Source organism: Caloenas nicobarica, chromosome 6 (genome assembly GCF_036013445.1).
Source record: "Caloenas nicobarica isolate bCalNic1 chromosome 6, bCalNic1.hap1, whole genome shotgun sequence".
Lineage (NCBI taxonomy): Eukaryota > Metazoa > Chordata > Aves > Columbiformes > Columbidae > Caloenas > Caloenas nicobarica.
Genome location: NC_088250.1, coordinates 29935897 through 29953137, shown reverse-complemented (window position 1 = coordinate 29953137; position 17241 = coordinate 29935897). Strand labels below are relative to the sequence as shown.

Here is a 17241-nt window from a genome sequence, read left to right as displayed (position 1 = left end):
CATCTTTCCTTCCATTCACAGGTCTTCTACGCATGGCGACTCAACCCATGTGAGAGCTCTCTTTTGTGAGCACCCAGCAGCACACTTTGCTGTCTGTGGACATTGACTGGCATCTAAGCAACACCCCAGCTCCCTCCTCTCCCCCTAGACGCCACTGTCTTAGAGCCTCCATGTGCATTTGCTATGACATACATCAGTGTTGATGAGAGACAGGAACACTGCCGGGTGATCTTGAGCTGCCAAAATAATCAGCTCTGTGCACAACATGGCTTAAAGGATTTTTCGGTTAGCAGCATGCATCCACTAAAGAACCTAGACACTCAAATTTTCTCTGGGGACTTCCACACTCCAGACTCCTGCCACACAGGCAAGGCACCTTTGGCCAGTCCTGTGGAGAAGCGGATGTATCGGAGCGTGGAGAACCTGCACTGGGCAACCGCTGCTGACTCCGGGCTGTATTCTCACTGCCGGAGCCTGGATAACGAGATCATCTTTCGCTATTGTGGCACCAGTCGGTGGACAGAAGGTTGTGTGGATGCGGCCCCAGTACAGAGCACATCGGACTCTCTGAGAAACCTTTCTCTGCATGCTAAACAGGCATCTCGATCAGCACAGAATGTGCTCCTCCCTCCCTTTGCCAAAGTGCCTCAGTGGCTTTTCCCTTCAGCAGAAGATAGAGGCCTACATGGGGATGCCAAAAAAGAGCTGAAAGAGAAGCTGAGGCTGCACAGCAGTAAGGTGGCAGAGCCCTGCAAGCCAGTGCGTCCACAGGCAGCCCTGCCTGACCTGATGGCCCAGGAGTCTTTTGAATGCCAAATGTGCCAGCAGTACAAGAATGGTTGTGCTGTCAACTGCTGCACGGTTTTGGTGGAACACACTGCTCTCAGGCACAGCCTCACAGGGAGGCAGAGACTGTGTTTTGCACACAGGATCATCAGTCCAGAAGACATCAAGCAGGAGGCTCAGAGGAGGCTTCAGCTCCGAAGGCAGAATAGCTCCCCCAGTTTGCCCCTTCAGCATGCCGGGGAAAGCCATGAGATGGCCCAATCCAGAACAGCAGAAACCCTGGAACAATATAGAGGGGAAACAGATGTCAAAGCCACATCGGGACAGAGCAAGAAAGGCCGCTGCAAAGGGAAGCTCTACATCCCCACCTTTGAGGAATTCAAGCAAATGAGAAGTAAGGAGGCAAATTCATCTGCCAGCAGCAGTGGGCCAACAGAGAGCTTGAGTAAGGGTCTGCCTGCAAACCAAACCCTGGAGATGAACGATAAGAATGTCTGTCCAGAAGCTCTGGGAACCAAAGCTGTGAATGAGGCTGCTGTTACAGTGGAGGATGATGACGATGTGTTCCATGAAAACCACACCTCTGCTGGCTTTTCCCAATATCCAGCCACCTGGGATGATTTCAGAATGAACAGCCCTGAGGTGAAGGACAGACCCTTCCAGATCTCCAGCCCGGATAGAACCCCAGTCCCCATTTGCTCTAGCCCTATTCCACGGTCACCATTGCAGGCAGTATCAATACACAGAACTGGGCAGGAGATCTTCAGTGATGAGCAGCAGAAAGGAGAGACAGGACAATTAAATGATGTCCTCCACCTTGCAGGGCAGTCACTGGCTTCTGAAGCCCAGTCCTCTTGCTGTTCATCGCTGCTGTTAGAAGCCACAGACTTATCCAGCTATGGAGCTAAACTACAAAAAATGAAGGATGAATTCATAGGTTCAGCCCTGGAACTTATTAAGAAAAGGTAACATGTTCTGTGGAGTCACCTGAAAGCACCTCCCCTGTTAACAATCTGGTCCCTCTCCTGATACACACATTTAACTCCTGTAGCATAAATATGCTGCTGGCAGAGCCTTTCTTCTTAGGACCTGTCTTTAAGCTGTTGAGCTTAAACTCCATCTTTATGTGGGATTAAACATCAAAAAGCATTTTCATCTAGACTTTGCCTTTTTGTACACCTTAATCCTGTACAGACAGCAGCCATTAGTAGTCCTGACACCCAATTTCGCACCCATTTCATTTCTGTAATAAATTTTCGAAAGGTCTTTTTTCTTTTTTTTTTTTTTTTTGGACATCTGTTAAAAGTAGAGGACAGCAGAAGGATACAATGAACTAATATGATTTCTTTGAAAAAAGATGCAGAGTCTGTCCTATCACTGCACACATGAATTCAGGTAGTGTGACGTGTAGCAACAAGCGCTTTCACTTGCTGCCTGTACAGAGTGAACTGACAAACAAGTGAGAGCAAGATAGTGCTGCAAGTCTTTAACCACCCTCTCGAGACCAGCCCAGGCAGCCAGTGAAAATACTTACAAATACTGTCCTTCTGCCAACTCAGCGTAAGCAGTGACAGAAAATACTCGTATAAAGCTTTCCTCCCTCTCTCCAACCAGGGTTTTCCCATTCTCTGGGTAAGATTTTCACAAGGACACTGCAGTCCTGTTACCTCCCCCCTGCCAAAGAAATGGGGGTCCCTTCCTATGCAGGTAGGTAGACCAACGGGAATCAGCAAAGTTCTGGAAGCTAGGAATTTGGGGCAGCTACCACTGTCTTATCACTAGATAAGGCTGATGGGAAGAGGAGGTGTAAATGTTGCTGGAGTGGTTTGTTTCCATACACTTGGTGTTCGGGACTAGCTTTGCCAAGAATTACATTTGACTTGGTTCCTGGCTGCTTCTGCCGTCCACTGATGTTGTGTGTGAAATGCCAGGGCACCAACCTTGTACACTGACTTGGTATTTCTGGCATGCTGGAGCTCTGAGACTGGACTCAGGTTTTAGGAGAGATTATAGTGATGTCAGCACAGGAATGACAGTTGCCTAAAAGAACTTCCGGGGAGCTGAAGCTCTCCTTGTAGACAGAGCCAGAGTGACAAGCAGAAATATTTCTGCAACTTGATAATCCAAAGGAAAGTAGGTGGTGTCAGAGCCCTAAATGCCTCTTTCAGCTGTCCGGCCCAGCCTTTGTGCTTTTGTTCTAGAGCATGAAAGCGCAATGAAGAAACAGATGAGAAAGTTATGGTATGCAGCCCTTTTCATTGAGTAGGCTATTTTTATTTTATTATGAAATACACAGTATGGCACAAGCCATGAGTAAGAGCATACGAACAGCTGTCTCCAGGCAGATCAAAGGTTTGACTAGAATCTGGAGCCTGAGGTGTCTGTGTAGCAAAGTACACAGGAACGGGATAGTTCATATCATCTTTCTTCCCATTACTCTCGCAGCCTCTGAACACTTTCTGCCCAAGGCCTTTATGGTTTCAGTGTGGTTTCTGTGCTTTTAATATCCATAGTGGGTTTTTTTTTCCTATGTGTTCAGTCTCTCCAGCTGGATTTGTTGAATTATATGAGGTGGTTTCATTAACATCAAAATGATAATTGATCTAAAAATCAGAATGACAGTGGTTCCAGTTTCAGAGAGGTTGTTTCATGTGAAGAAACCACCCTGGAATGTTTATTTTCCATACTAATAACAAATAATGGTAAAGATTGTAATTTCTTCAGGATAGCAGGAGGAAGATAAGTCTGTTGGCAGTGCCAAAATACTGGTTAGTGGGAAACTCCAGTTTCCTTTGTCTGGTAATTTCTCAATTTTCCATAATTTTTACCTCAGACTGTAAAGTACCTGAATATTGATTTATAACTCAAGCTGATTCTCACTGCGGGGGTGGAAGACTTTTTGTCTGGATGTTTTGGGTCCTAAATTATGATCGCTGACATCCAAGTCACATTTTTACGTCTCAAATGAGCTGAAAGCTGGGGGTTTGGTCCTATTTCCATGATACGGAGCTCAGCACACCTTTGATAGAGATGTTGTGATGGAGCATCACAGAATAACTGAAATTGTCTTCTTTTTCTAGTCATTCTGTGTGTTACAGTTTTACAAAGCACTTTTGTCTGGTAAGTTAATTGCCTCTCTAGTAATTCATAGTTAATTACTTAAGACTCCTTCAAATGGCTTAACACTTCAGCAGTGGAGATCTGATTTTCAGCTTCATAATTATGCTGGCTTTAGCCCCCACATAGGTCACTGGATACCTTTAACTCAGATGATAGTCCTGACAGGGAAAGGCTGTTGAGATTTGGGTGGAAATCCTGTATGCATTTCAACATAGAGTCCACTCTCTGAACTTTTTTAGTTAGCAAATTGTTCGGGATAAGGACATGCAAGGACCCTGTCTACGAAATGGGGGACAAGGTGACAACAAAAACCTGCACAAGGAAGCAAAGAGCATGACTAAGAAATAGGACTTCCTGAAAAGAGTGACGGGCTGTGTTTGGGATGACACCGGGATGGTGGGTACAGTAACAGCTTCCCATAGCAGAGGACTCCAAGTCTGGAAGGCAGATGCCAGCAGGGAAGGAGCAGACGGAAATGTTTCCATTAGTCAGAAAGAATCAGAACATGTGGAAAGGCTGAGAACTGCTGGCCTGGACAGGGATGTAACCATGAAGAACCTCATAGAGACTGTGAAGGAAAAGAGGTGTGTTTCCAGTTGTACACAACACACCCAGTGCCTCTGCTTCCATGAGATTCAGAGATGATGGTGCAAAGATTTATAAGGACATTCAGAAAGAACCTGTCCTCCAGTGCTAGCCCAAGCACATAGAATCATAGAATGTCCTGAGTTGGAAGGGACCCACAAGAATCATTGAGTCCAACTCCTGTCCCTGCACATGACAACCCCACAGTTCACACTGTGTGTCTGAGGGTGTTGTCCAGTCTCTTCTTGAACACTGTCAGGCTTGGAGCTGTGACGCCTCCCTGGGGAGCCTGTTCCAGTGCTCCACCACCCTCTGGCATCATCTTCATCTGTCTTGGAGAGAACAGGGAAAACTGACACCAACCCCAGGCAGAAAACTCCTGTCCCAGTAAGTGATTTGATCCCCCGGAAGGGAACACGGCAGAATCCCCTCTTCTGCAGCTCTGCCTGAGAGCAGAGGGGACTGCTTGAGCAGGTATTGGTGTAGATCTGTTGGCAGCCCAGAACTCTGCCAGGGGCAAGGGTTAAAGGAGCAGCCTTAAGTTTGGTTCCTACAAAACGATGTGTGTCCTCCCTGGTTTGTCTGCATCCCTCAGATCCCACTGGTGGTGTGGTGCACAGCGACTGCTCTGTGGAGCAGCATTACCACCACACGGCATAGCCAATGCATCATGCAGGAGGGATCTAATCACAACCAGAAGCAGAGCAGTCTAACCAGGGATGAAGAAATCTCCTTTCACACAATGTGGGCTGTGCATCATTGCCTTTTTCAACCCTAGCTGACCAACCATGGGGTGGGTTGAATTTCTCAGTCTCCAGTCACACTTTCTTAGTTCAGCTCTCTGGGTAGTATCAGCTTTTGTTCCCATTGCAGGTCATGCCTTGAGATTATTTTTTTAAATATCCCTATTAGGTTATGGAAACCACAATAAGCAGTGGCATCTGGTCTGCAGACCTTATCAGCAGAGAGCTGCTGTCAGCTTCACTTAGAGGAGCAGTGATACTCTGGAGTACTTTTCATGTTTAAATGGATGATCTTGCAACACTGTAAAAATGACAAACGAGAGCTCAGCTTCTCTCTGGGAGTATGGTCTGTATGGTGGGAGGTAGTGTGATCAAGAGGAGAAGGTAATATTCCAGTTCTGAGCTCTGCTACTGACCTTGGACACATCCCGTTGCCTCTCTGTGCCTCAGCATTGTCCCTGCTTTCTGCGTGTTTCAACCAGAAGCTGTTTGAGCAGGAGCAGCTTTTGGAAATGGTGGTTTTCCGGCAGTGGCAGATCCTTTTCAAGAGCTTTTTTGCTCCCTGACCTCTGCCTTCCCTCCCACAGGTATGCCCAGCTGAACTGTTCATACTTTACCCAAGTCAATTAAACACAGATGAAATATCTGGCTGGGAATACATGAGGGAGGATATTTTTTTAAACCCAGGTCATTTCAAGACTGATTTTAGATCATGGCCACACAGACAGTTACACTGGATTGGCGGAAGGTGTTGGTACCCCAAATGTGGCTGGGGATGGGAGGGAGGAAGGAGACAGGAATCTCTTAAGCCAGGCCAGGCCCATGACGGGACCACAGCCTTGCTGTGTGCCTGCGCTGCTCTTACTGCAACCCTGTACAGGGGACAATGCAGTCCGTGCTGCAGACTGCTCCGTGACAGCGCTGATGTTGGTATCCCCAGTCTACAGGCTGGGGAGAAGAGGCCAGGAGGGGTGAAGTGATGCTTCCAAATCTGCATGGCGGGGAGTTGGCACAGGACAAAGTAAAAAACAGGAGCCTGCTGTTAGTTCTGTGCCTTTGCTGTACAGCCGTGGCTAAACTCTTTTTAAGGTGGTAAATCCTCTGGTAGTGTCAGCTGGAACCTGGAAGCATAAAAGGAGGAGGATGAAAGAGCATCAGCTGGAAAGTTGCAAAACAACTTTTCTGGCCTGACAACAGAGCCAGTTTGTGTTCTGGGAGATTTGTTCCCTCTTCAGTGATTTCAGTATTGGCTGATGGTTTGTTACCAGAGCCAACTGTCATTCATTGTAAGGAAAATGCCCATCTGTCTCATGTGTTTTCTTGTAGCTGGCAGTGTTGGAATTGCACATTAGCAGTATGACCTACCAGCATAAGTTCACAAGTGAAGCCTTTAAGAAGCAGATTTTTGTCATAGGAGACTTTTGTTAAGTGTAAAATACATGTATAACCTGAAATATATTCCAGACACTGGCTTCCTGTATGTACCAGCATCCATATCCAGTCCTCACAGCCTTTCTTTTTAAAGGAATCCAAGCCCATAAAAATTAAGTAAACCCAAAATGGAAAAATTAATATTCTTCCAAGCAAGCTTCATTATGCATGGAAATAAGGTGTCTTTAGAGAGTCTGTTAAAAAAAATGTATCACCAATAGTATCACAAACTACAGACTGTCACTACTTTGTCAAGTCAGTGGTTTTGCACCAGACTGTGTCTGTCTGGAGAGGTGGTGTTGTCTACAGGCTGGAGAACATGGGGTTGGAACTGGCTGCCTGTATCAGCCAGGCCAGGCCCTTGTTAGCACCAGGCAGCTGTGAGTAAGAGCATCCCGGAATTGCCAAGCAAGAAAAACAGACTCGGCCAATCTTTACAGGACTCTCTAAGTGCACCAAAAGGCCTGATATGGAGTTCACTGAAGGCAGAGGGAATTTTTCCGTGGTTTCAGTGGGCTTGGGATCATATGGGATGAAAAACAGAGGGAAAGCTCTTTTAATCCTCTAATCTCTTCAAAGTATTACAGTTTTTAGCAGGTGATTTTCTTCCAGATGAGCAATATGGTTTCTGTGTTGACAACATCTCTTTAAATAGCAGCAAATATGGATATGGCCTACTTAGAAAGAGGTTTTTCTGGTCCCTATGGAAGAACCTCATGTTTTATGGACACAGAAATGCCCTGTGAACACCCGAGACTTGATATCCCAGACTGATGCTGGCTTGAGTGCAATTACCCGATTTGCACTGCTATAACTGAGCGGTGTTTAGAGCCCCTGAAATGCACGCACTGACATCTGTGCCAGCCAGTCTAGATTCCTGCCTGTACTTTCCCTGAACTGTTGCGGCTGGTTGTTCAAACCTGGGCTTACTACTCTGTGTCATCTGTGTCAGGAACAGCAGATGAACTGCATACGTGATGTTCATCAGCGTCCGCTTCTTCTCCTGCAGCTGCAATGCTGAGACTGCTGCCAAATCCCCCTCCGAGGGACGGTGTGATCTGAGGAAAGCTGATCTCCCACCTCCGGAGGACAGCCAGCAGCCCACAGCGATGTCCATGGCAACAGAGACCTGGGAGGACAAGCCAAGCAATGAGACATCCAGTGACACTCCACCTGCAGGAAATGTAAGAGAGAGGAGTTCCCCTCTCATTTTGAGCATGTGTTCAGGATTATTTTTCTTGCCAGAAGCTCTAAACGATCCCTTTGTTGTAGGAACTGGGCAGGCTGGGAACCTGGGGTCTGAAATCACACCAGCTCCCATGAGTGAATAAGCTCCGTGATAAGGATTTTTAGTGCCTTTTTAATTACAGTTAATCAAACAGGAGTCAGGTTTGTGCCCTTGCCTATCTGCCACTGCATCTCTTTTAGGGAGTTCAGCAATAACTCCTTTATAGCTTTCAGTGTTGCACCAGCCCCTCACTGCTGCACTGCCCGGGAGATCAGACTCCCTCCTAGTCCCCGCTTGGTCAAACCGCTGATGTTGGTAAGGCATAGAGCTGGAGCTCCTGACTCCGTAGCGCTGAAACATTCGCAAAACAGAGGCAAACTAGTTCAGATCCCTGGAGGACAGGCTCAGCCCCGCTTTAGGCCCTTAGCCAGGGCTCTGCCCTTGACGTCTTCATGGTTATTCGACAGCTGTGATCCAGGCACTGTGGAGCCACTGTACTCAGAGGGTGAGGGGCCCTCGCTGTTAGGTCTAAGCAAGATGGAGGGACCTGGGAGACAGATTTCCTAATGATCACGTAGCAGAGCTGCATTGACAATCCTAACACTGATGAGTTGCCTTTTCTCTCCTTCGGCAACCAAAGTCCAGTGGCTGCAAACCAGACACTGCTTTGACCACTGCTCCAAACCCACTTGCTTTTCTTGCAGACCCCCAGTCCCAGCTGCCGCCGGTCCAGCTCTGACATCGTCCACGAGAGCACAGAGGGTGCCAAGGCCCAGCGAGAGTGCCGGCTGCGGCCGCACTTCAGTGACCCTATGCCGACAGACTCGGTGAAGAGGAAGCAGCTGGAGCTGAAGATTGCAGCTGCAGCACGGCAGCACGCACAGAAGCGCCGGCAGGAGCGAGACTACGGTACCCGCATTCTGCACACACAGAAGGGGTCAATGGGCCACATGCTGAGCCCTGCTACACTGGTGTAAATATGGAGTGACTCTGCTGGCCCGGGGGAGGGAAGCATTCTGGGTTCTGGGAAGCGTTCCCAGGTGTGCAAGAAACCAGGATCTACTGTGTGCTGTGTCTCTGTTCCTGCCTGGGGGATAGCAGCGGGGAGAGACACCAAATGAGCTCACAGGTATGAGCAGAGCAGGGATGACAGGTTTCACCTGGGAGCCATTGACTTTTGACCCCTGCCCTTCCCAGCAGCAAAACAGGAGGAGGGACAGCTAACAGCCCTGCTTTCACCAGATCTCCCCCACCAGGGTTCCTGCCACTCATGGCTCTGCCAGCTTGAGCTCCTCAGATGAGCTCTGTGCAGCTGGCATTGCTTGTAATGATTTGTGTCTTTTCCCAGGTCCAGTGGTAGCAAAAGCCAACCTTGGCCATGGTGGCAGCTTTGATGAGACCCGCCATGCCCCACGTGGCTCCCTCCGCTCCAGACATCATTGGAGCAATGTCAGCAGCCTGAGCACAGACAGCGGGATTGTTGGCGTGAACGACGTCCGGGATGACCTGGATTCCAGCGAGGCCACCCGGACCAAGTCAGCAGATGTGGAGAGGGCAGACAGTGGCATTGGCCAGATGGCAGCCAGAAAGTGGAGGAACAGGGCATCCGAAACGCTGAGCTCCCTGCAGGCCTGGGAAGCCCACCGTCCCTGCACCGACTGTGGAGAAAGGGACCTCCCGGTGGAGACGGATGTGCAGAACTGCAATCAGAGGCGGGCTGACCTCTGTGAGAAGTGCCGTAAGCGCAGAACGGAGCGCAAGGAGTCTGTGCTGGAGTTTGTCAACACGGAGGCCAGCTATGGAGAGGACCTGCGCATCATCAAAGAGGAGTTCTACCTCCCCATGCAGGCAGCTGGGCTGCTGAGCCAGGACCAGCTCCTGGGCATCTTCAGCAACATCCAGGAGCTCATTGACCTCAACGAGAACTTCCTGGAGATACTCCAGGAAGAGATTGATCAGGCCTTTGACCAGGTATGACACTGCATGCTCTAAAGGGGCCAGACCAGGCAGACAGGAGTAGGTTTTGTATTAGTGAGGCAGCATAGGCAGAGCAGAGAATCAGGAGGTAGGACTCTGCATTCTGGTCATCTACCTGGTCTCTTGTTATCTCAGCTGTTGTAAACCAGTGATTTCAGTGGGCCTGCGCCAGGTCAGAGCTGCTGGCCTCGCTCTCTGCTGTGGTAGTGCTGCTGACACGAGCAGCCCATCAGCAGTCTAGCTCACGCAGGATCTAACTGTCCCATTACCAAAGTTCACTTGGACACTGATAAGAGTGTGACCATGGGGGCACAGCGCTCAGCTTGCACTGGCTCACAGGCCATGTGCTTGCTGACTTCAGGCTGGCTTGGGTGTATTTGCCTTGGGTTGCGGTTTATGAGAGCTTGTCTGTAGGCTACTGCAGGGCCAGGCAGCAGTGGCTGCTCCCTGCTCTGGTGACAGCTGGCACTTGGAGCTGCTGATGCACCCTGCCTTGCAAAAGGGACTTTCCTACCCCACCAGCGTGGTGGTTAGAGGGCAGAGAAATAGAAAGAAGACTCTAGAGAAGCAGACAATCACTGCAAAGGACAGATAATCAGCTCCACACCCTCCTTTCTTCAAGAAAGTAAAAACCACTTGTTGCTGTATCAGTTTCACCAGGGTGTTTTGTTCTCAGGAAACATCCCTCCTCTCCCTCTCCGAAACCATGCATGTCAGACCAAGTGACACAAGTCTCAAAACTGGCACTACTGTCATGCACCTGGCACAGTGAAGACAGATATGTTCTGCAGGTGTGATGTCCCGTGTGAATAATTTATTGAAACAAAGGCTTCTACAAACAGCTGTGGGTTTCTGTCTGCCTCCATGTTGCCCTTTGCAGTCAGAGCTCAGTACTGCACCAAAAAGCCACCAGCAGCCATAGAGCTGCTCCCTTCTCTCTGCTCAAATGAGTAGTGATTGCAGAGCATGTCAGCATACACCTCGACAGGGCTAAGAGCATTGTGTGGCACCAGATTCTTACTAGTCCCTTATTTTATTGCACATACAGAAATTGGAGAACAATTTAGCATGAAATGTATTTTTCTCTTAGGCATTTAAGTAGCCAGTGAGAGCACAACTGAAGGAGACTGCTTCCCAGCCAGGCCTGTGCTGAGACCAGCTGCAGAAGTTGTTAAGTGCCATGTTTGTTACCTGAGTCACACACCTCCCCTGCCCATTTGCTCATAAACACTCCCTGTTAATTTGTTCCCTGCTGCATTAGCCTGAGGGCAGACCTGCCACCAAGAAGGGCCCCAGTGTGACTTGCAGGCTCACTCTGGCCTCTGGCCTTTGAGCCCCTGCTCTGGTGAGCTGGCTGAGCCCACAGAAGCAGAGAAGACATCTCTGCCTGTGTAGGAAAGCAAAGTTAGACCAGCTTTCCTTCCCTTCCCCACACAATGCTTCCCCCCAGACCTGCAGGGATGGACTTTCCACCAGGATAGGTGAGCCCAGTTCCACCTTTGGGCTGGTATTGACCTTGCAGTAGATTCTTGCTGGTAGGACTGAACGTGGGCTCCATGCTTGTGCCTCTCCCGATCTGACCCAGCAGGGGCTGTGTTGCATGCTTGCAGGGTGATGGTGACCTGATGACCGTGTGTATCGGCGAAATATTTCTGGAGTTTGTCAACATGCTGCCAGCCTTCCAGACCTACTGTCTTCAGCAGTCTTCCTCCGTGAATATGCTCAACGCGCTGGAGAAGGAGAAGGAGTTGCTCAGGTGAGAAAAAGGCTGAGTGTATTCTTCCAGGCTTTGGGGACAGGAAGGCACCAGCGAAGCCTTTGTCAGCAAAACTAGATCAGTTTTCATGCTAATGTTCTTCAGTGATGAGCTGAGTAATTTACTTTAAAAAATGTATCAACCCCTTGATACCTCCACTGAGGCAGCCAGTTGGTCCCCAGCTGTACGCTGTGTTTTGTGGTACCAGTGTTTGCCCATTGACCACTGGGCTGAACTTTCACCAAATAACACCCATCTGAGAACAGCTCTCAGTCCCAACACCAGAGCAAGGTTTGGATTTCCACTGGGGAATACCACTGTGTGGAGCATGCATGACTTGAGTTAGTTTCCCATTCCTAGCCCTGGCCTATTGGGCAACATCAGGTGGGTCACATCTCTTTCCACTGCAACAGCTTAAAATGATGACTGTACCAAATTCTTGTTTAGAGTGCTCTGTAATCCAATGATGAAAGGAGCTACAGATTAGTGTAATCTGATAGAAGCTCATGTATCTGCCTGGGGCCTACGTCAGTGTGTACCAGAGAAAGTTCACACCCTCATTTTACAACAATTTAATAGAAGACTGTCAGGATGTTATGTGCTAGTGTCCCAGGCATCTCATCAGTGTTCTGCACCTGAGCACAGCTGCAGAAATTGTTGTTAGTTTTTGATAGGACAGAATTCACAAGGCTGTGAAAACCAGAGAGGGGGGCTGCAGTGCCCAGCAGCTGTCAGCTCCACACCGTTCATTTGCATTTAGGATTGCAGCATCTGCTGGCAGAACAGCCACCATTTCATTCCCTGTTCTTAAATCCATGCAGAATATTCCTCAATGTCTCCCAGAACGACAACACAGCACTGCGGCGGATGAACTTGAGGTCCTTCCTGATGGCCCCTTTGCAAAGAGTCACCAAGTACCCGCTGCTGCTCAGCAGAATCATCAAGGCCACCACCGAGTACCACCCAGATCATGGCAGCCTGCGAGAGGCCAAGAGCCGCATCGAGTCGCACCTGGAGCACATCAACATGAAAACCAAGCAGGAGGGGAACACGTGGACTCTCCGCTCCTTCCGCCAGGACAGCAAGAAGAAGAGGGAAGTCATCAATATCGAGATGAGAGAAACTGCCCTCAAAACTGTAGGCTGGCTGCGGGAGGAAACGCGATTTGTGATGGAGGGGCCTCTGCAGCTGGCCCAGCCTCCTGACGGCCAGTGGGTGAAGAAAGGCAGCAAGACCCTGAAGTTCCAGAACATGCAGGTCCTCCTCCTGGTGAACATGAAGCGCGTGTCTGAGTCCAGCCTGGAATCAGCTGAGCCAGGGCCTGTGAAGGATGCCGTGCTGGTACTCATCAGGGACAAAAATAACGGGAAGTTCCATTTGCTCAGGGAGCCCTTGAGGCTGAGTAATTGCATCGTCTCCACTGATCCTGACAGTGACGACACTTTTGAACTCATTGAGATCAGGCGGGAGGCATTTGTGTTCCGGGACAGTGACCGGGCACGGACTCACCACTGGTTCAGGCAGATCAGGCGGTACTCGAGGGAGCTGGGCTCCTGGAAGAAGCGGCGAAACGCGCTGCCCAACATCATGATCAGCACCCCTCACACTAGGCCCTGAGTCCTGCCTGGGCAGCACCCAGGGAGGCTTGGCTTGGCCAGTGCCACCTGCAAGGACCATCAAGAGCTTCAGTGGCTTGAACTTGTTCTGCTCCGTGGACAACACAGGGAGGAGTCTGGTCCACCAGGACTCAGCAGCACTGGAACCAAGTATTATGGTGTAATTCTGGTCTTCAGCCTCAGAACTCACAGCCTATTTGTGGCTGATGTACATACAGAGATGGGCTTCCCTCGAGGAGCAGATCTCTGGAGGAAAATACTGAGTTTAACCTGTTAATATTACACTGCGAGAGAATGATGTATGATGCTTGCCATTGCATGGATTGTGTTGAAAGCCAGTCTTGACAACATGAGAGAGGTTTCCACCATTGACTGTATTTCATCAGCATTAGGTAAAGTCAGGGTCAAAATTAGGTGCAGTATTATGCAACAGAGGAGGAAAGCTGGAGAAAATTATGTTTTCCACCATTGCTCTGAAGGACTATATTTCATTATTCACCTCTGTATATTCAGTCAAAATACTTGTTTAAAAACAAAGATCTTTCATCTTTAATCCAAATCAAGTAGGTATCAATTCACTGAGATACAGCTGCATGCACACAGAGAAAAAAAAAAAAAAAAGAAAAAAAAAGCAGACAAGAATAAAAGGAGTTCTCGCTTTCTGACACAAACACCCCAAATATGTGTAGAACCTGTTGAAGAACTGTCTACCCCCACTAAAAGTCTGTTATTTAACTGACTTAGGGACTGGAACATAACGCTGCATCTGAAATATCTCAGAAGTGTATGTAAATATAACTCCACTATCACTAATAGTGAATTTAAAAGTTTGCAGTTATTTAAATGATGTAATCTAGTGTATTTCAAAATTTAATTGAAAGGAACAATTTACATTGTACTGTAGAGTAATATAAAAGGTTTTAATAATTATGTTTCAATGACTTTGGGTGGGTATTTTTTTAAATTTTTGTTTCCCGGAGTAGACACTTCATTTAGTGTGGGTGGCGTTCAGGTGAACAACATGCCTACATCTGTTGTTTGAATCCCCTGAACAGAATTCAGGGGCTACTCCTAGCGAGACTGGGAGAACGGTTCAAGCCTGCTACCCTAATTCTGACTAGACCACAACAAACTGGCACAAAATGTTACGCTCTGGCTGCAGCCCTGCCTGGGCAGGTCAGGCCCTGGTGTGCCAGACCTGAGAGCCAAAACTGAGGCCACAAAGTGCTGCCTCGTAAGGTCCAGCCTCTCAGTTCCTCAGCAGGGAAATGATTCAAAGCTGAACAATGGTAAAAAGGCAAACAGGGTTTAACCTTTTCAGTCTGACGTTACCACCGACTGCGACCTTGCGATTACAAGATCAGCAAAATGTCATGCTGTGACTTACACAGCAAAGGCCAGATTGCAGCCCTGGAGGCTAAATTAAAGGAGACTGGATTTTGGTCAGTGGATCTCAGAGGACAGCCTGTAAATATTCTTTCAACCCTCAGGGTAAAGACAAAGCCAATCAGCATTATTCTCTACCAACAAAATATTTCTGTTGCAGGCATTTAATTTACAGGAGGATTCACATAAGGAAGCGTATTTGTGTATTTCTCCAGAGATGAACCAGCATCAGCGAGCACACAGATGAGGGCGGACAGAGGCTAGGAGAGGACGGGTAGTCCTCGTCTTGTAGATCCCCACTGACCCAAGGCTTAAACAGCCTTCCAGACCATGCCCAGTGCTTGTCCTGCCACAGCTGCTGGGGCTTGTGACACTGCTCTGGGCTCTGAGGCAGACACCAGCAGTGAAACTCGTGTACTACCTGTATTTTCTCTTCATCTGCGCTCTCCAGCGTTTTTGCCCTTGAGGAAATGGGAGTTATTGCATCATGGGAGGCTTTACAAACACATTCCCAAGACGCGAGGGTGGCAGCACACAGCTGAGCGCTGTAGCGAGCAATAGCTGGCAGAACACTTGTTGGGGCAGCAGCCCTGACTCCCTCAAGTTGGAATTCCCTCCACATATTTCTAGTCTTTAGACAATAAATTGTTCGTTCCCCCAAAGCACACACTGAAGAGTCAGTGAAGAGCGTGAGACGTTACTTTTACACTTTGTTGTTTGTTTTTCAAATAGATGGATGCCTAAGCAGAGCAGCTGCTGGAGGGAGATTTCTCTGATGCTGTCATGACAGATCTGCATCTAACAGCCTTCAAGCCCCGTTCACTGAACATGCAAAAAGCAACAGCCTGTAGCACCTTTGTTTTCTCTCCCAAGATCAAAATGGCACAGGTACCTTCTCTTCGTTACCTCTAGTGGCAGTTTGGATAAGGAAGGCATAAGAACAGTAAGCCTAATAGCTATATTTATGCAAACACAGTGGCTTTCACAGCCACAGAAAGCTGCTGCTTTCTGGAAAGTTTTCAGTGACTTCCCAGCACAGTGATTTTCTCCACACCAATTCATGCTCAGAACCAGCCATGGACTGTTTGTACAGTCATATCTTTAAATCAAGATACCTTCAGTCACCCTGCCTATTCAAAAAGAAAGAACAATAAGTATAAGTAAAAGGTCTGATATTCAGCATCAATCTTGCATTTAGCTGATTGTTTGATTTGTCAGGTTCAAGGTTTTTCTAGGTATCACAGGAAACACCTGCCTGCCAGGCTCCTAGTAATCCTGGTCTATTTCCTCTGAACCACGCAAACCCTCTCTCAAAGAAAGTCCATAAATAATTACTTGGTGTTGAGTTACAAACAGGGCACGTACTTAGTGCTGTAGCCCTGTCCTAAAAAACCTGCGGCCAGGGAACAGGACAAGCCCTTTGATGTGGGACAGCCTGATTGTTGAACCTGTCAAACTAGACAGAGGTGGTGTTTCCAATGTTCTTTATCTTTTAAGTATCCGGTGTGTACTCAGCTGCTCACCTGCCTTTAAATTACAGGTGTTGAAAGGGAACACGAGCACAGAACAATTTCTGTGGCCCTGCAAGAGCTCATACTGTGGGGTGATCCCGTGCAGGAAGGGTGAGGAGTGTCAGCACACTGACAAGGCAGTAGGTTTCCATAATCCTCAGGCATTACTCTGAACTAGAATGATCCCTCTCCTGGGAAGTTCCAGGTCTTTCAGTATCACAAGTACACATCTTACTTGGCAGCCCTGGAAATTAGTTGGGCTGTATTTTTCCATTTCCGATTAACAAACCTGACAAAATACTATGATAACCCAGGGTACTTGGGAACAGGGTAAGCCAAGAAAGCAATTATTTGTTACAAACTGGCCATCCTAGGGCTCTGTAATATTTTTATGCCTCTCAGAAGTCATGATTGACAATATTAAGGTTACTTCTCAAAACTCCTGCCCACTGAGCTTACCCCGTGAGCACAATCAGGCCTCTCTGGAAGTACCATGTTAAGGGGAAAAAACCCAAAACCCTCAGATTACTCCACTGATCTATCAGAACTCATAAATGACCTTAAACAAGAATTTAGGATGAGTCTTACTGGTCACTTACCAGGAAAACAACAACAGGCAGTCTTTATCATAGAGTCCATGTAGTTTTGAGCTCAGAAGGCAGACACATGAGGAGACACAACACTGGATTTAAGAGCCCCCTCTGAGATGAAGTCCCAAAGAAATGAGGAATAGCTGCTTTAAGAGTCAGCAGGCTGAATGGGAAAGCCTGAAGAAACACAGGGAAATGAAGAGCAAATACTTTAGAGGGCAGAGACTTCTCCTTTAGTTCATAGAGGGTTCTCTTCAACAGAGAGTGGAGAACCCCAATGAGGAATCAGAACAAAGGCAGAACATCCTCCAGCACTGGTCTCTGCCCAGGCTTGACTGGGAGCAGTTACACAAGTTTACAACTTTCCAGCTCAAATCCTGCTCTAGCACAGGCTTTACAACACTGAGACATTATCTCAGCTGCAGGTGAGAAGACCCAGACTGCAAACAGCCCACCCAGGGAAGGTGCCCTGCAGAGTAGCAAAAGGAACCCTTTATTTCAGCAGTGGTGAA

The 17241-nt window shown here is 48.1% G+C and overlaps 1 protein-coding gene across 1 annotated transcript; it reads left to right on the top strand.

Moving 5' to 3' along the window:
- Window positions 1-294: 294 nt before the first annotated feature.
- On the top strand, window positions 295-13315 carry LOC135990443 (uncharacterized). Its single transcript, XM_065638133.1, has 7 exons — window positions 295-838; window positions 902-1751; window positions 7675-7849; window positions 8598-8802; window positions 9242-9864; window positions 11481-11626; window positions 12448-13315. The coding sequence occupies exons 1-7, from the start codon at window positions 295-297 to the stop codon at window positions 13241-13243; spliced, it is 3339 nt and encodes a 1112-aa protein (XP_065494205.1). The 3' UTR covers window positions 13244-13315.
- The last annotated feature ends 3926 nt before the right edge of the window (window positions 13316-17241 follow it).

Excerpts from the sequence above, each read along its gene's own strand:
- LOC135990443 (XM_065638133.1), top strand. The coding sequence starts at position 295 with ATGCATCCACTAAAGAACCTAGACACTCAAATTTTCTCTGGGGACTTC. Across the intron at positions 8,803-9,241 it reads CCGGCAGGAGCGAGACTACG|GTCCAGTGGTAGCAAAAGCC; the intron begins GTACCCGCATTC and ends GTCTTTTCCCAG. Across the intron at positions 11,627-12,447 it reads AAGGAGAAGGAGTTGCTCAG|AATATTCCTCAATGTCTCCC; the intron begins GTGAGAAAAAGG and ends AAATCCATGCAG.